Source organism: Lepidochelys olivacea, assembly GCF_965140295.1.
Source record: "Lepidochelys olivacea isolate rLepOli2 genome assembly, chromosome: 6".
NCBI classification, from domain to species: domain Eukaryota; kingdom Metazoa; phylum Chordata; order Testudines; family Cheloniidae; genus Lepidochelys; species Lepidochelys olivacea.
The window spans coordinates 71,115,309-71,136,975 of NC_140416.1; the positions used below are offsets into that span (position 1 = coordinate 71,115,309).

A 21,667-nucleotide genomic window follows, 5' to 3' on the forward strand; every position below is an offset into this window, starting at 1 on the left:
TTCTCTTGGTGTTGTTTGGGGAAGGATTTGATGATATTCTTAAATTTGTGGGTGAATTGTTGTGTGGGGTCGTCTTCAACTTCTTTGTAGTAGGTGGTGTCACACGCTTCTTGGTTGACCTCATTGACGTCATCATCACAGTTGTCATAATATGAAAGATACAGAGAACCTCTTGGTTTAATTATTTCCTTTTTCAGCAGAAAATCAACTTTCACGAGTGGCTTAATTGAACATTGCCAATCACAAATATTCAAATAATCATGAGATTTGCTTTAAAATTGTGTGTGTGTTTTTTTTTAAATAAGTTTGAGGTTCTTATTTGCTTTCTAAATTTTAAGCATTTAAGAGTTACTATTATATAGCATGAAGACTGGTTTTCTCTTTCCTACCGTAGTCTGTCCTTGAAAAGTTTCTCCTAAAGCTCTGTTTCATTGTTAAGCTAAAGGATATCATTTACTGACTTATCTGTGTAAAGATTCAAATATGTATATTGGTCTTGTAACTCTTTTGCAGACCAGAGCAAATTTTAGCACAATGTGGGTCTTAGCTTAGATGTGCTTTCTTAAAGGGGCCTGAATGAAAGCAATATAAAAAAAATCAATGTATATATGGAGACATTGCAGGTTTTTATTCATCTGGACTTAATGAGTTTACTTTTATTGTGGGGGAGTTTTCGGGAATGCCTGTTTTGTTTAAAATTAAAGTTGCATTTTACTTCCCTTCTACAGGAGATTCCTTTACGCAGTTCCGATTTGCTGAAGAAAAAGAATGGGACACAGGAAGCATAGGCCCTAAACAGGTAACACATACGAATTATTATTCAGAAGATTTTTGTAAATGTAAAATGTTTCTGTAATTCCAGACTGGATTCCAATGCTTTTACTTCATAACTTCTCATCAAGATAAAACCACAAATACAGCTTCATTTTTATTATGTATTTTGAGTAGCATGGTTAAAAACTTTTGCAAGCTAAGTACAGTAGTAATGCACACTTAGTCCCCCAGTGCAGCCAGCATGTATTGTTGTTGTTAGAGCAACACCAATTGTTGGTGGATGATTGTTGTTGATGGATTACTATTATGTATGCATTTTGGTATGTTTTTCTCTCTTTCTGCACCCTGTTGTGTTTTCCTCTGCTTCTAATGAGGGGCATTCAAAGCAGCAGCATGATTTAGTTGTTTGGGTTATTTTGGTGATAAAGGTTGCAAAAAGAAAAAATGAACTGTAAGATTAAAATCCATCCAGAGGAAGAAAAATTAGGGACTGTGATCTTGTTTTGCAGACCGCTGTAATAACAGTAATGTGTATTAATTGTGCCAGCAGTGGTTTTTAACATGAGCTGTTTCAGGTGGATCAGGGTGTAAGTAGGTAAGTCCTGTGTCAAGACATCCTAAAAGCACTTACTCTCCACCCTGATGAGGTCATAGCTATACTGGAAAGAGACAACACATCTCGGCCTCAATTTTTCTGTCTGTAAGTGGGATAATGATATTTTCTTTCCTCTGCAAAGTGCTTTGAGATCTAGGGGTGTCATAAATATAAAGGGAAGGGTAAACACCTTTAAAATCCCTCCTGGCCAGAGGAAAAACCCTTTCACCTGTAAAGGGTTAAGAATTTAGGATAACCTCGCTGGCACCTGACCACAATGACCAATGAAGAGACAAGATACTTTCAAAGCTGGAAGGGGGAGAAACAAAGGGTCTGGGTCTATCTGTGTGATGCTTTTGCCGGGAACAGAACAGGAATGGAGCCTTAGAACTAAGTAAGTAATCTAGCTAGATATGCATTAGATTCTGTTTTGTTTAAATGGCTGAGAAAATAAGCTGTGCTGAATGGAATGTATATTCCTGTTTTTGTGTCTTTTTGTAACTTAAGGTTTTGCCTAGAGGGATTCTCTATGTTTTGAATCTAATTACCCTGTAAGGTATTTACCATCCTGATTTTACAGAGGTGATTCTTTTACTTTTTCTTCTATTAAAATTCTTCTTTTAAGAAACTGATTGCTTTTTCATTGTTCTTAAGATCCAAGGGTTTGGGTCTGTGTTCACCTATGCAAATTGGTGAGGATTTTTATCAAGCCTTCCCCAGGAAAGGGGGTGTAGGGTTTGGGGAGGATTTTGGGGGGAAAGACGTTTCCAAGCGGGCTCTTTCCCGATTATATAGCTGTTAGACGCTTGGTGGTGGCAACAATAAAGTCCAAGGGCAAAAAGAAAATAGTTTGTACCTTGAGGAAGTTTTAACCTACGCTGGTAAAAATAAGCTTAGGAGGTTTTCATGCAGGTCCCCACATCTGTACCCTAGAGTTCAGAGTGGGGAAGGAACATTGACAAGGGGTTATTATATTAGTCTTAGTAGTAGTAGTATTTACCTAAACTTAGATTACTCTGGCCACATTCTAATACTATCTTTGCAGTCTCTTCGGGCAATTATTAATGTTCCATTTCCATATTTCAGGTTTACTTAAGAGAGGAGAGGTTTAGCATGATGATTTCCACTTCTTATGCTATTCAGTTTGTGTTGTAGTTTTCCCCTGTTCATTCTACCAACAAACATCATCTGATTGTGACTTTGAACTCCAAATTGAACATAAGAGAAGTTAGTTTCTCAGGTTATCATACATGGAGTCCATGTGGTGTTGTGGAAAATAACTAGGGAACAGCTGTTCTGGATCTAAAGTTTTCCTGGATGGGAAACTGATGGATTTTGATTCAAAAGTCAAGCATTCAAAAGTTAGGGAGATGCCAGAATTAAATTTGTGTGTGCAAGCTTAATTTGGCTCTCTTGTAACACAATGCGTATCCACAGTCTTTAATTACATGACCACAAGAACCCCTCCCTCATTCAGTGCACAGGATGGTGCTGTTGAATGAGCAGCTGTGCAGTATAAGGTGTACATTTGTAACATTGAGGGTTATTATTCATTGGAACATCTTATCAAGGATTGTGGTGGATTCTCCATCGCTACAAATTTTTAACTCAAGATTGGATGTTTTTCTAAAAGATATATGTGCTACGAAATATTTTGTAGGAGTTCTGTGGTATGTGTTTATAGAAGAGGTTAGACTAGATGATCACAATGTTCCCTTCTGGCCTTGGAATCTATGAATATTTTGTTTCATACTGTTTATGCAACATATGATTTTAGGCCTTATTTACTGTGCACTATTCGAACCATGTTCTGAATGCAGAATTACTAATTTTCTCATGGGCTTTTCCATTGCTGTAGTATTGAGGTGCTTTACAAAGATACATTTTATTTTCACAACATCCCTATGAGGTAAGACAGTGGTATAATCCTCCATTTTACAGGTGAGGAGCTGAGGCACACAACGATTAAAAGTATCCATAATTTGGAGTGCACCACTTAAGGCATTTAGGACGTGATTTTTGAAAGTACTTAGCATTATATGGCATTATATATGTTCAAAGCACTCCCATTAAGTTCATTTGCAGCTGAGCACTTCGACATAGTGGACCTCATGGTCTTAGGTTGGGCACCCAGAAAACAAGGAACACACAGTTAGTGACAACCTGTGAAAAATTTGATTTAAGTGACTTGTCCAGCATCACGTAGGAACTCTCCGGTAAATGCAGGGATAGAATCCAAATCTTTATGGTAGCATTTAACTGCCTTAACCATTCACTACATACCTTACAAGCATGCCCCATCTATGGCCCCACAAAGTTGTGGGACCTCATTGTGATCCTCCTCCTAGTTGGCCATCCATCACTCCAGGAAGAGGAAGGAGGGTATTTTGTGATTATGGGGCCTATTTCTGATTTTGCATACAATCACACCTCTGGGCAGAATCCACTGGCTCCTTAAACTCCTTTGAAGAGTGGTGAGTGGTGTCTGGGGTGCTCTTCTTGGAGTCCTACTCTGGTTCCCTCATTTTAAACCTTTGACTTCACTCCTGTTCATATTTTCTCCTTGGTTGTCCCAAGTATTCAAGTAAAGCCTGGGCTTAGTGCTTCCTCTTCCTTAGTTGAGGGGGTGGGCTTTTAGTTTTGGGCAGGCCTAGACTCACCTGTCCCAGTCATGCAAATAGTATACATCTTCCAACTTCTACTACAAAGTAGGTAGAGATTCTACAGACAACAGCTTCCTTCACTACACAATCCTGATTCATCCCCAAACACCATCCTTCTGTTCACTGAATGAGGCAGAGTACCTGTGGGAAAAAATGGTTAAAGACAGACAAGAGGACCAAAATAAGGTTGCACAGGCAACCTTAATTCTGACTTTTCCTAACTTTTGTGTTTTCAACTTTGCAACCTTAATGTTCTTTTAATGTATTTTTGTGTGTAAAAAACCCCATGCCTTCAGTTCTATCATGTGGTATCATGTTGACACCCCCATGGGTCATCAGCAGGGTTGTTAAATCCACCACACAGACCTCTACCACTAGATCTCTTGAGCTAATGGAGTAACTGATAGCAATAGTGGGTTGTCACCCTCTGTGTAGACCAGCTCTAGAAGGGAGTGAGACACATACTTTGCCAGTGGGTTTCACAAATATTTGCTGATAGAAGAATGATGAGATTCAGTAATATTGGATTCCATTCTAGGCTCTGGAGCAGGAGTGTGTTCTAATGGGCACCGACTCTTCTGTCCCTGTTCCTCCCAAGACAGAGCCCTTCTGCCCTGTTCCCCTCAAATCTGTCCTTGTCTCAGTTATTCCCTACTCCAGACTTCTCATTTCAATCCCATCTCTTCACCAAGCCTCTCCCAGACTCCACTCCTCGGGCTTCTTGTCCCAGTCCCAAACCCAGCCAGTTCCAATTTTCTCCTCATCCCCCCACTCATAGTCCCTGTCCCTTCCCTCCCATTTCCTCATCAGACCTGTTTATCACCCCTTACCCCGCAATCCCTTTTCTCCAGTCTTTTGCCCACCAATCCCTACCACACAGGCTCTCGGTTCCAGTCTTCCTTCCTGGGCCTCTCCTCCAATATCAGCCCTCACACACTTTGCCCCCTTAGTTTCTTGTCCCAGACTGTTTGCTCAGCTTTTCCTAGTTCTCTATATGTATCCCAGCTAGGGTTGCCAACTTTTTGATTGTAGAAAACCACACATGCTGCCCCTGCCCTGAGGCCCTGCCCCACACTCACTCCATCCCCCCTCCCTCCATTGCTTGCTCTCTCCCACCCTCGCTCAGTCGCTCATTTTCACCAGGCTGGGGCAGGGGGTTGAGGTGCAGGAGGGATGAGGGCTCCGGCTGGGGGTGCGGGCTCTGGGGATGAGGGGTTTGGGGTGCGCGAATGGGTTCAGGGGTGGGGCCAGAAATGAGAGTTTCAGGGTGTGGGAGGGGGCTCCGGGCTGGGGGAGGGGTTTAGGATGCAGGGGGGTGAGGGTTTCGGCTGGGGGTGCTGGCTTTGGGGTGGGACCAGGGATGAGGAGTTTGGGTTACAGGAGGGGGCTCTGCGTTGGGGCAGGGGGTGCAGCGTGCAGGCTCCGGGCGGTGCTTACCTCAGGCAGCTGCTGGAAGCTGCTGGCATGTCCAGCTCCTAGGCAGAGGGGCCAGGGGGCTCTGCGCACTGCCCTGTCTGCAGGCGCCACCCTTGCAGCTACCGTTGGTTGTGGTTCCTGGCCAATGGGAGCTGTGGAGCTGTTGCTTGGGGTGGGGGGCACCGCACAGAATCCTTTGGACCCTCCCGCCCCCGCGCCTAGGAGCCAAGAGGGGGGGAACCTGCTGCCACTTACGGGAGCCGTGCGGAGCCAGGGTAGGCAGGGAGCCTGCTTTAGCCCTGCTGCACTGCCAACCAGACTTAACGGCTTGGTCAGTGGTGCTGACCAAAGCCACCAGGGTCCCTTTTCAACCAGGTGTTCAAAAACTGGACGCCTGGCAACCCTAATCCCAGCTCCTCATCAGATCTGTCTGTCTGCACAGTATTTACAAGGAATGGCTATAGAATTATAAATTGGAAAGAAGTAGTCACAACAGGACAGAATAAGTGGGAAAAGGCACAAAAATAGCTATAAAATGGTTTCAGAGTAACAGCCGTGTTAGTCTGTATTCGCAAAAAGAAAAGGAGTACTTGTGGCACCTTAGAGACTAACCAATTTATTTGAGCATGAGCTTTCGTGAGCTACAGCTCACTTCATCGGATGCATACCGTGGAAACTGCAGCAGACTTTATATACACACAGAGAATATGAAACAATACCTCCTCCCACCCCACTGTCCTGCTGGTAATAGCTTATCTAAAGTGATCATCAGGTTGGGCCATTTCCAGTACAAATCCAGGTTTTCTCACCCTCCACCCCCCCACACAAATTCACTCTCCACAAATCCAGGTTTTCTCACCCTCCACCCCCCCACACAAATTCACTCTCTGGGCTATCACCAGCAGGAGAGTGAATTTGTGTGGGGGGGTGGAGGGTGAGAAAACCTGGATTTGTACTGGAAATGGCCCAACCTGATGATCACTTTAGATAAGCTATTACCAGCAGGACAGTGGGGTGGGAGGAGGTATTGTTTCATATTCTCTGTGTGTATATAAAGTCTGCTGCAGTTTCCACGGTATGCATCCGATGAAGTGAGGTGTAGCTCACGAAAGCTCATGCCCAAATAAATTGGTTAGCCTCTAAGGTGCCACAAGTACTCCTTTTCTTTTTATAAAATGGTTGGTACTGTTGCCTGGTAGTTGTACAAAGGACTGAAAATGGTAGAATGAAATGCAACAGTGAAATGAACATGTGTGACCTCTCATTTCATTGTAATTATCAATTGTAGAAAACTCAGTGTATTTTGTCCAAATGTGGACAAAATGGAGGTGATATATTTGATAGTTGCCATCTCTGTTAATGTGCCATTTTAAAATCAAGGGTATGTGATAAAATAATTTGCATCTTTTTCATTCTTGCCAGTGATAATGGTAAATTCAGCAGCAAATATCATTGCTGTTTCTTCCTTTCTTGAACAAAAATACTTTTGCTGTTTCATGGCCTTTGTATTCTTTGGTGAATTGCTCCTTTGATCCCTTTCTTGTCTCTTGATAGAGCATCATTTATAGTAAAATATTCCTTTGAAAATTTTGAATCCTTCCTTTTATGCTATTTTGCTTCTCTGTACCACCATCATCATCTTTTCCTTTACCCTTCCCCCCTTCTCTCTTAATCCTTCTCCATTCCATTCGCTTTCTCTTCCCTCACACACTCCAGTTCTTTGAAAAGCATTATTTACATTCAGCAGTTTTCAAAAAAAATTTAATTTTTACTTTACAATTTATCAACTCCTGGAGTTATTTAAATGTCAGAATTCCCCTTTTTCTCCTCATTCATGCTCTGTGTGCAGACTCCAGGCTCCTCTTTAGTATTTGACAAGAGTGCCAGGTTTTCTGAAGTGCTAGTTCATTGAGGTGTAATAGCTGTGTTGTCCAGGAGATTGCTTAATACTTTATTGAGATCAAAGATCTTTTGTGGCTCTGTGTGCTAAAGAATTTTCTTAGTGATGAGCACTGATGCATTTTGAATGATCACTTAATGTTGAAGAATTATAATTATTGGTACCAATGAAGTATGAGGCACAATAGGTCTTTTCTTACGCCCAGTACTGGAAATCGGACATCAGGATTTAGATATTTGAGGAGCTATTAATACTATTGCATCCAGACACTCTTCTTTGCTTTTGTTATGATTGGTTAAAATCCATAAACAGAGGTACAACTCAGCACCCTCTGTTGTCATTCGTTTTAAATAAGAGGAAGTGAGAAATAAGGCTTAAAATAAAATAGAAGGTAACAAAAGCATTACAATTGACTATAAAATATTAAACCCACCAAGTGCATTACATAACAAAGCATTTTGTAAGAGGAAGGTAAAGTGGTGTGTTTTCAAGTAACTTTCTACCTAAGCATTTGTTTCAAAAAGCTTGTAGTGTCTTTTAATGTGTTTGCACATTGGGTTGAAATATAGACATTTTAGTTTTCAAAAATTGTTCTGCATAATATCTTGAAGTTTGCTTTTGTATGGCAGCAGCTGTTAGGAAGAATGTCAGTCTTTCGGAAACATTTTTGTAAGATTGTTTTTTAAAATCCTTATATGTGCTAGAGATGTGGAATTCCAAGTAATCAACTCAGGGATAAACTTTATCCAGGTTTCAGTAAAATTCTGACAATGCTTTTAGTCATTTGAGATTGCCTGTTCTACACATTGAACAGATTCACATTCAATAACACATTGAAATCATTGTTAGTTTAATTTTCTTTATGCAAGTTTTCTGTGTGTTTAATTGTATTTCAGCTATCTGCACTTTACGTTGATTGCCAGTCTTTGGTCCACGCCCTTCAGGAGCTTCCTCTGCATCTCAGGTTGAATGTGGCTGCTGAAATGGTGCAGGTAATGCTCTGGTTGCACATAAAATTACAGGAAGATTTAAATACTTCAGTAAATAGGAGAAATAAGGGCCAGGATCCTTGATGTTTTTCATAGGGTAACTACACAGTTGCAGTACTGGTTTCTGTTTTCACTATCCTTAAGAATTTTTTTTTAAATGAAACTAATTTGATATGTAATCTTTTTTAAAAAAATTAACTTCCTGATCTGATATGGCATAATGTAAGTGTTATCCAGTTTTATTAAAAAAAATTTGAGTCAGTTGTCAGAATGTGAACTGCCAGTCAAACAGCTGAAGAAAAAGGTTACTTCTATTCAGGGTATAGAAAATTAGGTAACAGCATTTCAGCAAAATGCTTTCTTCAGGCTATGGAAAACAAAATATCATTCACATAGAGGGAAGAGAACTAATGAGAGTCTTGAGTTAAAAACGGTTGTCATGAGGTTACATTTGGAGAGCAGTTTATCAGCAGCTGAAAAAATGACGACAACAAAATCAATCTGCCCTAGAAAGGGAAAGATGTATGACTCTAATAGGAAATATTTTCTTTTCTGTGGGGATGTTCAGACAATTACACAGCTAACTTCTTTCTTACTGTAGCTGAAAGGTATGTCTGCAGATATAGAGTATATAAAGGAATCTTCATATATAGTTCTTTTTCAAGTAAAGTTCTGTTCTTGCAACCAAAATGCCAAGACTAGAATTAATTTCTTTTCCCAGTATTAATTATTCCAAGGGGATGAATTTATTAGTTAAATAAACTCATTTATTTTCTTTTTCAAACAAAATAAAAGACCATCTGTGCTGTAAATGTATTTGATTCCTCCTACAATGTGTATGTGCAGATAGATAGGGTCATTCAGTGCATATTGTAATATTTAAATTAATCTTTATCTTTCTTTTGCCATTGGGCTATGCTGTGATATAACCTGTGATAGCACAATCTCCAAGAAGCTCCAAAGGAGCAAAGAAACTGCCTCTAAGTGGTTAGGTAAAGAGTGGGTATTTCTTGGTTCACTCTTTGCTACTGTTTTGCAAATTTTCTATTAATATTGCTGTCTTAACCTTTGAAAAATTAAAATATAAACTTGTCAAAACCATGTCTACATGCTGGGGTGTGTTACAGATTTACAGGGTGTGTTTTATGCCCCAGTCTGTACACACTCTCTCTTTAAGTACCTCTGTTATTGGCCAGCTCAAAAGTGAGCTCCACAGCTCTCCAACGAGACTACGCTTTCTGGTTTCAGCTGTCCTGTTTTTCCCTGTGTGCTCTCCTCTGCAAGTCCCACTGAGTTCAGACTCCTGTTTAAAGATTGCTCACCATTTGGGAAGCAATAGAATCATAGAATATTAGGATTGGAAGAGACCTCAGGAGGTCATCTAGTCCAATCCCTTGCTCAAAGTAGGACCAACACCAACTAAATCATCCCAGCCAAGGTTTTGTCAAGCCTGGCCTTAAAAATATCTAAGGATGGAGATTCCACCACCTCCCTACATAACCCATTCCAGTGCTTCACCACCCTCCTAGTGAAATAGTATTTCCTAATATCCAACCTAGACCTCCCCCACTGCAACCTGAGACCATTTCTTCTTGTTCTGTCATCTACCACCACTGAGAACAGCCTAGTTCCATCCTCTTTGGAACCCCCCTTCAGGTAATTGAAGGCTATCAAATCCCCCCTCACTCTTCTCTTCTGCAGACTAAATAACCCCAGTTGCCTCAGCCTCTCCTCGTAAGTCATATGCCCCAGCCCCCTAATCATTTTCGTTGCCCTCCGCAGGACTCTCTCCAATTTGTCCACATTCCTTCTGTAGTGTGGGGCCCAAAACTGAACGCAGTACTCCAGGTGTGGCCTCCTGAGTGCCGAATAGAGGGGAATAATCACTTCCCTCGATCTGCTGGCAATGTTCCTACTAATACAGCCCAATATGCCATTGGCCTTCTTGGCAACAAGGGCATACTGCTGACTTATATCCAGCTTCTTGTCCACTGTAATCCCCGGGTGCTTTTCTGCAGAACTGCTGCTTAGCCAGTCGGTTCCCAGCCTGTAGCCGGACATGGAATTCTTCTTCCCAAGTGCAGAACTCTGCACTTGTCCTTGTTGAACCTCATCAGATTTCTTTTGGCCCAATCCTCCAATTTGTCTAGGTCACTCTGGACCCTATCCCTACCCTCCAGCATATCTACCTCTCCCCCCAGTTTAGTGTCATCTGCGAACTTGCTGAGGGTGCAATTAATCCCATCATCCAGATCATTAATAAAGATATTGAACAAAACCAACCCCAGGACTGACCCCTGTGGCACTCCGCTTGATACCGGCTGCCAACTAGACATGGAGCCATTGATCACTACACGTTGAGCCCAACATCTATCCAGCTTTCTATCCACCTTATAGTACATTCATCCAATCCGTACTTTTTTAACTTGCTGGCAAGAATGCTGTGGGAGACCATATCAAAAGCATTGCTAAAGTCAAGATATATCACATCCACCACTTTCCCCATATCCAGAGAGCCAGTTATCTCATCATAGAAGGCAATCAGGTTGGTCAGGCATGACTTGCCCTTGGTGAATCCATGTTGACTGTCCCTGATCACCTTCCTCTCCTCCAAAAGCGGCAAAGAGTCCTTTGACACTTTATAGACTAACAGACGTATTGGAGCATAAGCTTTCGTGAGTGAATACCCACTTCATCGGATGCATGTGAAGTTAGTCTATAAGGGGCCACAGGACTCTGCCGCTTTTACAGATCCAGACTAACACGGCTACCCCTCTGATACTTCCTCTCCTCCAAGTGCTTCAGAATGGCTTCCTTGAGGATCTGCTCCATGATTTTGCCAGGGACTGAAGTGAGTCTGTAGTTCCCCGGGTTCTCTTTCTTCCCTTTTTAAAATATGGGCACTATATTTGCTTTTTTCCAATCGTCCGGGATCTCCCCCGATTGCCATGAATTTTCAAAGATAATAGCCAATGGCTCTGCAATAACATCAGCCAATTCCCTCAGGACCCTTGGATGCATTAGATCTGGACCCATGGACTTGTGCACGTCCAGCTTTTCTAAATAGTCCTTAACCTGTTCTTTCACCACTAAGGGCTGCTCACCTCCTCCCCATACTGTGTTGCCCAGTGCAGCAGTCTGGGAGCTGACTTTGTCTGTGAAGACCAAGGCAAAAAAAGCATTGAGTACCTCAGCTTTTTTCACATTGTCTGTCACTATGTTGGGTCCCACACTATCCCTGCCCTTCCTCTTGTTGCTAACATACCTGTAGAAACCCTTCTTGTTACCTTTCACATCCCTTGCTAGCTGCAACTCCAGTTGTGCCTTCGCCTTCCTGATTACAACCCTGCATGCTCTAGCAATATTTTTATACTCCTCCCTAGTCATCTGTCCAAATTTCCACTTGTTGTAAGCTTCCTTTTTGAGTTTAAGCTCACTGAAGCCTGCTATATTTGCTATTCTTTCTGCACTTCGGGATGGTTTGTTCCTGTGCCCTCAATAAGGCTTCTTTAAAATACAGCCAGCTCTCCTGGCCTCCTTGCCCCTTCATATTAGCTTCCCAGGGGATCCTGCCCATCAATTCCCTAAGGGAGTCAAAGTCTGCTTTTCTGAAGTCCAGGGTCCGTATTTTGCTACTCTCCTTTCTTCCTTTTGTCAGGATCCTGAACTCAACCATCTCACGGTCACTGCTGCCTAGGTTGCTACCCACTTTTACTTCTCCTACCAATTCTTCCCTGTTTGTAAGCAGCAGGTCAAGAGGAGCACAGCCCCTAGTCGATTCTTCCAGCACTTGCACCAATAAGTTGTCCCCAACACTCTCCAAAAACTTCCTGGATTGTCTGTGCACTGCTGTATTGCTCTCCCAGCAGATGTCAGGGTGATTGAAGTCCACCATTAGAACCAGGGCTTGTGATCTGGAAACTTCAGTTAGTTGTCCGAAGAAAGCCTCATCTACCTCATCCTTCTGATCCGGTAGTCTATAGCAGATGCCCAATGCACTCCAGTAGGTATTTGCAGTGACATAGCATAGCTTTTTCAGAACAAAGTAGCATTTCTTAGTTAACTGGAATACAGCATCTGAGAACCCTTAAGCTTCACTTTTCCAGGTTAACCTAAGTCAGAGTCCATATTGGCAGAAGCAACTGCACCAACGTACAATGCTCTCCTAGGACCCCTCTTGGCTCTCCGTCCCTCTGTCAGTCTCTGAGTCTGCGATTTCCTCAGTCCTGAGTGAGCATGTATACGCTGCAGCTGGGAGCAAGCTTCCCAGCCCGGGTAGACAAACTAATGCTGGCAGGGTTCGAGCTACCACACTAAAAATAGCAGTGTGGAAATTGAAGCTCTGGCAGTGACTCAGACTAGCCACCTGAGCTCATACCCAGCTCAGAGAGCCTCAGCAGCCATCAGAGCTGCAGCATCCACACTGTTATTTTTAGAGCACTAGCTTGAGCCCTAGTAACACTAGTGTGTCTGTGCGAGCTGGGATGCTCACTCCCAGCTTCAGGGTAGACATTTCCTGTGTCTCAGGCAGCACCCTTAAAACACAGTCTCTCAGACTCTGTTTTTATTCCCCTGCGTTCAGCCCATCCTGGGCTACCAATCATTAGAAGTTAATGTTCCAGTCTTTGGGTCTTTCAGTCATATGTGCATATATCCATCCATGCTTGACTGGTGCATCTGAACAGACTATCTCTGAGCCCCTGTTCTGGGCAAGCAGTTTCACCGCTATACACACAGTGGGTAGGAATACAAAATCAGTGGGTAAACTGAGTCACATATATTGGTCATACACATATTACCAAAAATCCCTCATTAACCACACAGTGTCACATCAGAGAATGATTCAGTATGTGATACTATGGAGGGAAAACCTAAATCAGAGACAGTAGGCTAATTACTGGGCCAAATTCTCCCCTCAGTGACACCAAAGCAATTCTACTAATTTCAGGTTGATTCCAGTGGGACTGAATGTGTGTAACTACAGGCAGTACTTCCCTCCCTGTATGTACTGAATGCCTGTCACTAGCTGCTGTTTGGTGTATTCAGAGTTTAACCTCATAGTTCATTTAAAAAATTTTGCACAGTTACCTTTACATATAGATGATATTGCACAAATATTTTCAAATTTATTTTTGTATTAATTTACTTTCCTTGCAGTTTTAAAATCTGTTCCATTGAATTTAATTAAGTAAGTGATTTGTATGTGGGAGTCATGAATTATTGTTCTGTCTTTTTAAAATTTCAACTGTAACAATTGAGTTCACCATAATGAAGACCCAAGTCTTTTCTTGTACTCTTAGGCATCAACACCCACAGAACTCCCACAGATAAAATCTAAAAGTATTGAAAACAGCAAGAGGAGAGTGACTCAGTTACAACCACCTTTGGGTCAAAGTGGAATAGCATCAATCTCTGATCCTGTTAGTGATTCTGTTGTCCATTTGATGCCTTTAAGTAAAGATGGACCGGGAACAACTTCTTCAGAATCCTTTCAGAGAGGCTGTTCTGTGTCACAGCAAGAGGCAGATAATTTGGATGAAGAACTAGATTTACTGCTAAATTTAGATGCTCCTGTTCATGTAGAAAACAACTTCCTGTCAGAAACCCACAACACGACAGCTGAGAGCAATTTGAAAATGGAAAATGGTGAGATTTATATTTTTAACTCCTTTTTAGTTTGTATGTTCTTTCTGTAGTGATGCTTTTAGTTAAACTCCTGATTAGTAAGTCAGCAATGCTTCTCTAATCATCCCCATATCCCTGACAGTGTATGTCATTGATTTGGAGTTGCGTAGGAACACATCTGTTCATTCTCATTCTCCCTGTCAGGTGACCTTTCAGAGAGGCACCTCTCTTGTTTAGTACTTTGACATTCCAAAACTTACTGCAGTTGCTTGTGGTTGAAAATCATGATGAAAACTGAACTGTATACGAGTCTTTCATACATACTGTGGTAGAACAAATACATTCCTCTGCCCCAACTTTTTTTTACTACTTATAGCATAGTGGAATATGGTGCTTTCCAGTATTAGGCCTTTCGGTACTAGATCATATTCTGACTCATAACTTGGCTCATTCTAAACACATTATTTAGAAAATGTACTCACTAAAATATGCATATTCTTTGACTTCCAAGAATAGGTCTATAAGGAATAGACACCATTTTTAAATAGGATGAAATGTGATGGACTGAGTTGTATGTCTTGCCAGTAGTAACTGGTGATCCCATAACTATAATAGAGCAGGAAGTCATATTCCTTACTGTATGCTGTATAGCAGAAAAAAATCTACAGCGCTAAACTCACGTCTGGGCAGATAAATAATTTTGGATCTTAAACTGTTTTTTTATTCAGTTCATCTTCAATTTTTTCAGGCTGCTTTAAAAAAATGCCCATAGTGTGTGTAGTCCTTTAGGACCCTAAGGCAATGGACCACTTTGACTGCTTTCAGCCTTCTTTACTTCAAAGCATACCCCCCTCTCTTCCCCAAGCAGAATTGCTGGACTCAAATTGTTGGCCTCTGATCTTAGACATATTTCTGGGCTTTGTGCCAGCTTCCTTCTACTCCCCTCCCCCAGCTCTGTTGTAGATGTTATGTCCCCTGTGTGAATGAAAGGGCAGGACCTAGCGTCCACAAGATGCAGCTCACTGTGAGATGGGGAGGGGTTTAGTTCCCAGAATGAAGGAAAAGGAGCCAGTCAGGACTTGCATGCAGAAATCCTGACTGAATTGTGCCTGACAGTGAACACAGATGCCTCCCTCCTCACTGCTGTAGAGCCCCCTCAGCAACCTCCCTAGGCCCCAAGGACCTCCACTCTAGATGAGTTAATAACCTTAGAAATGAAGTAACATCAGTTAGCAAGAGTAGAGCTAATAACGTCTCAGAACAAGATCCTATTACCTGCAGGATACTTTTGCTTCTCTATCTGAGCTAGAATTGAAAAAATGTCCTGTCAACAGCAAGATACTCAGCAGTAGTTACTATGCTGCTTTTGGATCTAGCAGACCGCACAGTGATGTATCTGCCAAAACACATTAGGCAGAAAACTGGTGTACATAACTGATGAAACGTTTCCACCCTATAATACAGAAAGTGATGTTCCACTGAAGAGTTTAATGGAATTTTCATTTTCAAGGACAATGAGTAACATCAGTGAAGAACTTTACTGTAGTCAGCATGCTCATTTTGAACATTTTAAGAGATCGATAGAGCTCTTCTGCAACGTGGTACCTTAGTTGGCAAAGTTTAAACACGTAACGGCTCACTGCTCGGGAGTTATCGGTCAATGAAAGATTTCAGTAGCCTTTTGAGTGGCAGTGCTATTACTCAGTTACTAACCTTTTAATAAGCCTGGGGAAAACACACAGGGGTTTGTTTCTGATGACAGGTTTTAAAATACTTTTTAAACTTTTGTCTTCTACATTTTTTTAGAAAAATATATTCTTAACTGCAATTATGTCTGATTCATAAGAGTAATATTAACTAACGTAATTTCCAAAGCTTTAGGACTCAAAAATGGGTATAATCCTTGAGTGAAATTTACTGAAGATGCTAAGTACAGTAGAAGCTTGTTAATCCACACCGAAACAATTGGTTATCTCTTCCAAATTCTCACCAGTAACGAGGTGTCATATTACTATGATTCCATTATTTTTACAAAATATTTTTCACATCATTTACTAATTAAATATAATTAGGGAGATGAACCTCTGTAGGTAAAGACTGAAGCTAGTTGCCTCTTATAAACCCAATTTTCATCATTCCTCCATCTTCACCAAAACCAAAAGTGAGATACCTGCATATCTTGGCTCAGGATAGATTGTGGAAAGCATAGATGTAGTAAGGCTTTCATATTTTGAAAATTATCCTAATACCTATTGGGCTTATGTATTCAAATTCCTGTCTAGGAAACTCCAGTATATTTTATTCTGTTGGTCCCTGTGGCAACATCTGCACTATGGAGTCTATGCTAGCATAGCCCCCTGTGTGGAAACACTACCATGCCAAAGGACAGAAGCACTCTTCCATTGACAGAGCTGCATCTGTGCTGGGGTTTTGTCAGCATAACTATGTCTGTTGGGGGGGGTTGGTTTTTTCCACACTGCTGACTGACCTATCTAAGTTAAGATAAAGCTTGTCTAAGACTTGGTCTACACTTAAAAGTTAAGTGTTGATTTAGTTATATATTAATTGCAGCTTTCCTATACATACTGAAGTCTGCATGGCCCCTTAATGCTTTAGAAAAGGATGTAGCTGGCAGGATTTTGCTGAGCCTGCAACGTTTTTCAAAGAGTTCAATAAAGAGATGTTTAAATGTTCATTTTCATGCTTTCCACCAAAAAAACCCCAAAAGATGTGAAACTGAAATTGTAATTTACAGCTTCTCTCACACTGGTGATTTTACTGTTTGTTGTTAAAAATTCTGAGGTTAAGGTTGTACATTTGAGAAACTGCCACCATGAACAGAGCAAGAAACCTTGAGCTGTTACTACAGAGTGTAAAAAAAGACCTTGAAATAGCACATCTGAGAATGATTTCTGTGATATTTTATGTTTTCTTAGAAGATTTGCATTAAGTGAAAAATAAAATGCACACATAAATGTGTAGTCACTAAGATAACCCTCTAATAATCACAAAAGGAGCTCTGCTGCCATGATCTCCTGCTGATCTCTCACATAAGAGGAAGTCTGCACTGGACAGGAGACAAGATCTCAGTAGGGGGGTGGAGTAGGGATCAGTTAGGAATCTTGTAGACTGGAAACTTAGCCCTGTTAGAAGCTATAAGCTCTTCTTTTACAGTGGCCCTAAAAAAATCCAGCAGATTAGTCAGATGGCAGCCACCTAATACTGGTTGCTTTACTCACCTGCTTTTTTGTGATTTCTCCCAGTTAGCTGACATACACTCTATTTAAATGTCATCCTTTCTTTTTATTCAATCAGGAACTGAAAAGCAAAATGCTAACTTTGTCATATCTCAAAAGTTTCCATAGTGCAAAGATAAACTTTACATCGAATTGTTTCCTGTATTTATTTTCTTAGTTCCGCTCGAGTTGGGTGTGACTGAAGAAATGAGTTCAGCATCTGAACAGCAGAAAACTACATCTAAAAACATTACTGAGGAAGAGCTTGAAGATTGGTTGGATAGTATGATCTCCTAAAGCCCACATTTCATTGTCATGCAAGTAAATGAAAAATAAATGAACATGGCAGAAGTTAAGTACAAAATATCAGTCTACAAGAATTCACTGAACTAGCTGCTTCATCTCAGTGATTTAATATACTGAATGCATACTTTTATTTCAGCCAATATCTGAAATAACACATTTGGATAAATTCTAAATGAATGTTATCTAAGTGTTCTCTAAACAAAAAGGTCTAAAGTTACAATTGAGTTCATTAAGAAGGATCTTGTAATGAAATTAGGATTTTTTCAAAAACCTGTGCTTATAATGTAAGATGCAAAATAATACACACTGACAGAGTGTTTGTTTCTACTTCTACTTGCTATCTATAGTTCCAAAAATAAAATAGTGTTAGTAAATATAGTTGTGTGTTTAACTGTGCATCCTGTGTTGTATCAGCTTTCTATTATGTAATCAGCCAAAAATAAGGCAAAGACAACCCAATTACTATTTATTTGGTTATTGCAGCGGGCATTTAATTTTATTTGAAGAAAAATGCATAAAGGTAGCAACTTCACTACTTACAGATGACCATAAAGCATTATTTAATTTTGGCCTTTTAACAGCAGCATCTTACCAGCTGTTATTGAAAGAAGTATATGAATAACCTTCAAGTGCAATTTCATACAGTACGATGGAAAAGCAACACAACTAATTAATAGAACTGTCAATCTAAAACACTAACATAAATAAAAACCTTGCATAGCTATGTCTACAGAGGTTTTAAGGCACTTAATCGATATTTCAAGGTCGATAAAGTGTTTGAAAATTTTTCTTTGACTGCTTAAAGCTTTTCAAGCTGTATCTTGATACATTCACTAGCAAATACCAAGGGAAAAATTAGATTGCAGTTAAAATGTTTAATTTCACAATGTGAGTCATAGTCACCTGACATTCAAGTGCTTAAGATTCAGATATTGTGCATTTAAGAAATGATGTCTTTTTTAGCCCTTTCAACTATACCACCAAACATTGGGTCAAAAACAGTTACAATTTCAGTCTCCGTTTGAATTGGAAAGTTTAAGGTAACTAAATCTTCAATGTATAGATTCCCCCCCCCCCCTTTTTTTTCAAAAGGAAAATTGAAACCCAGACTATAAGGCCCTTGTCTTATCTGCTAGGCACAAAAATCCTAAGTGGATGGTTTTAAACAAGTTCACAGTAAAGAGATGGTAAACAAATGTGACCTTTGAATTACACTATAAAAGGTAAGTTTTTAATTTTTACTGGGTTTTACATTTCATTAACATATTAGCTTCTTTCATGATAAGTTTATCCAAGTTGATCCTCATATTGTTTACGGAAGCAATCTCCAGCTGGGAAGAAATCCCAGCATCTTTCTTGGTACATTTTCCATACAAATGATTCCTGAAACAGTAGGAGAAAAAAGGTGTTTTAATTTTAAGATATGTTTATTTTCAGTTATTGCTTTATACAAAATAACCATAATTAGTACTGTCCTTACAATGACAGGTTTCAGAGTAACAGCCATGTTAGTCTGTATTCGCAAAAAGAAAAGGAGTACTTGTGGCATCTTAGAGACTAACCAATTTATTTGAGCATAAGCTTTCGTGAGCTACAGCTCAGTTCATCGGATGCATACTGTGGAAAATACAGAATATGTTTGTTTTTATACACACAGACCATGAAAAAATGGGTGTTTATCACTACAAAAGGTTTTCTCTCCCCCCACCCCACTCTCCTGCTGGTAATAGCTTATCTATGTGTATGATTATATACATACAGCTGGTAATAGCTTATCTATGTGTATGATTATGTGTATGATAATCAAGGTGGGCCATTTCCAGCACAAATCCAGGGTTTAACAAGAACGTCTGAGGAACAATGGGGCGGGGGGGAAAGGAATAAACAAGGAGAAATAGGTTACTTTTTATAATGAATCAACCATTCCCAGTCTTGAATCCAGCCTAAATTACTTGTATCCAATTTGCAAATTAATTCCAATTCAGCAGTCTCTCGTTGGAGTCTGTTTTCAAAGTTTTTTTGTTGAAGGATAGTCGCTTTGAGATCAGAAATCGAGTGACCAGAGAGATTGAAATGTTCTCTGACTGGTTAATGAATGTTATAATTCTTGACATCTGATTTGAGTCCATTTATTCTTTTACATAGAGACTGTCCAGTTTGCCCAATGTACATGGCAGAGGATACAATTAACTTAGGCTTGAATAGAAACTGGGAATGGTTGATTCATTATAAAAAGTAACCTATTTCTCCTTGTTTATTCCCCCCCCCCCCCCCCGTTCCTCAGACGTTCTTGTTAAACCCTGGATTTGTGCTGGAAATGGCCCACCTTGATTATCATACACATTGTAAGGAGAGTGATCACTTTAGATAAGCTATTACCAGTAGGAGAGTGGGGTGGGGGGAGAGAAAACCTTCTGTATTGATAAACACCCATTTTTTCATGGTCTGTGTGTATAAAAACAAACATATTCTGTATTTTCCACAGTATGCATCCGCTGAAGTGAGCTGTAGCTCATGAAAGCTTATGCTCAAATAAATTGGTTAGTCTCTAAGGTGCCACAAGTACTCCTTTTCTTTTTGTCCTTACAATGTACACATATTACAATTGATGGCAGAGGACATTATACAACCTTTATAAACTTATTGTTGAAACCTGCGCTAAAGTTTAACTGTGCAGCTTTCTGTACGTAAATACCCAGAAGTAAATTTTCAGGGCATAGTGAGAGAAAAGTGTCTCTTAGGGCTAGTCTACACTACTGTTCTACATTCTTCACAGCTGCACCTACTCTGCTGTAACATGTCTGACGCTGCCTCAATGAGAGGCGGAATCTGTGGACACTGCTTTCAGTCGATGTAGTGCGACATAAGTTACACTGACTTAAGCGGTGCAGACAAGCCCTCAGTCATGGTCTATGAAATGTTACACCAGTGTCATTAAATCAATTTCATTATCCCAGTGCAAACCCCCATGTACAGGCACAAACTGTTTTTAGCTCATAGGGTAAGTTACAAAATCAAGCTAAGCCAATTAAATGTGTACTGAGGCTTCGTACTAATACAACTAGATAAACTGTAAATCAGTTTAGCTACCAGTGGACTTTTCTTTGTTCTGAAACTTCATCATTTTAAATGTACATAAATATTCTTTTAGAAAATCTTGGACACATCCAATATAAAATACGCATTTAACAACTATTGTACTGCAAATTAAGCCTTCCTAATTAAAAGTTTTGTTTTAAATTGTACTTATGTTTGTTTAAACTTAAAAAAAAATCCTTAAAGAGAAAGTTAAAATATTTGTGTCCCATTAATTTTGAACCTGTCAAACATTTTTTGAATAAATATCCTCATATTAGTATCTTTAATTATACAAATTTTAAAAATCTGATGGTCTTTTTCTCCCAGCTTGGACAATTAAACATGAATCAGTTGCACATTTGAAAATAACTAGAACCAATTTCAGAACAATGCATTTTTTAAAAAGAGGAAACAATTCTATGGGTTTAAGGTTTTATAATGGCTTATTTTTACAAATTAAATCAACATACAAAAACTACATTGTGAAACAGGGTTGTTATTTGCTACTTGACACACAAACACAGATACAAAAAGTATATTTAAAAGTATGTATCCTCTGCTCTGCCAGCCCCACACCTTACCACAGACCACAACCTTAACTCCGCATCCCCTACCGATGGTAGCCTCCCCATGCTAGTAGTTTGGTGTGTTGGGAAGGGTTAGTTTAGTAGTGTGGTGATGTCAAGACTGAAGTTTCATACTCAGACCTTGAAGATGAAAATATGAATTTATGCTTCATTTTAGCCTGCTCTGAAAATTCTACTTCATACTCACCTGACCAGTGTGCTCAGTTTCATCCTTATTAATGAGATACATTAGAAAGAAGCTGAAACAAGCACAAGAAATATTTGTTAATGTGCAAAATCTAACACGGCATTTTATATTTCCTGACAAACGGAGATGAGGTGTAAGGCAAACTGCACATTAGCTAACAAAACTAACAAAATAGCATTGAGGTTAGTTGTGAACATGTTATAAAGTTAGAAGCATTCGTTCAGGGCCAGATTCTGTCCTCTGAGTTCCCTCCCCTCTGCAGTTTTTAGTTCCTATGATACTATTAATACAGACACTGGATGTGAAATCCC

At 40.1% G+C, this 21,667-nt stretch overlaps 2 protein-coding genes across 2 annotated transcripts in view; one reads left to right on the forward strand and one right to left on the reverse strand.

Annotated features, from left to right (window-relative positions):
- Positions 1-17,622, forward strand: part of AVEN (apoptosis and caspase activation inhibitor) — a 170,692-nt gene extending 153,070 nt beyond the window's left edge. The window contains exons 3-6 of the mRNA XM_084631722.1: positions 729-799; positions 8,245-8,340; positions 13,638-13,983; positions 17,377-17,622. Coding sequence (XP_084487848.1) covers positions 729-799; positions 8,245-8,340; positions 13,638-13,983; positions 17,377-17,495 — 632 coding nt within the window. The 3' untranslated portion in view covers positions 17,496-17,622. The remainder of the gene's footprint in view (positions 1-728; positions 800-8,244; positions 8,341-13,637; positions 13,984-17,376) is intronic.
- Positions 17,623-17,954: 332 nt separating this feature from the next.
- Positions 17,955-21,667, reverse strand: part of RYR3 (ryanodine receptor 3) — a gene marked incomplete at its 5' end in the record, with an annotated part of 579,989 nt that continues 576,276 nt past the window's right edge. The window contains 2 exons of the mRNA XM_084631721.1: positions 17,955-18,887; positions 21,357-21,408. Coding sequence (XP_084487847.1) covers positions 18,792-18,887; positions 21,357-21,408 — 148 coding nt within the window. The 3' untranslated portion in view covers positions 17,955-18,791. The remainder of the gene's footprint in view (positions 18,888-21,356; positions 21,409-21,667) is intronic.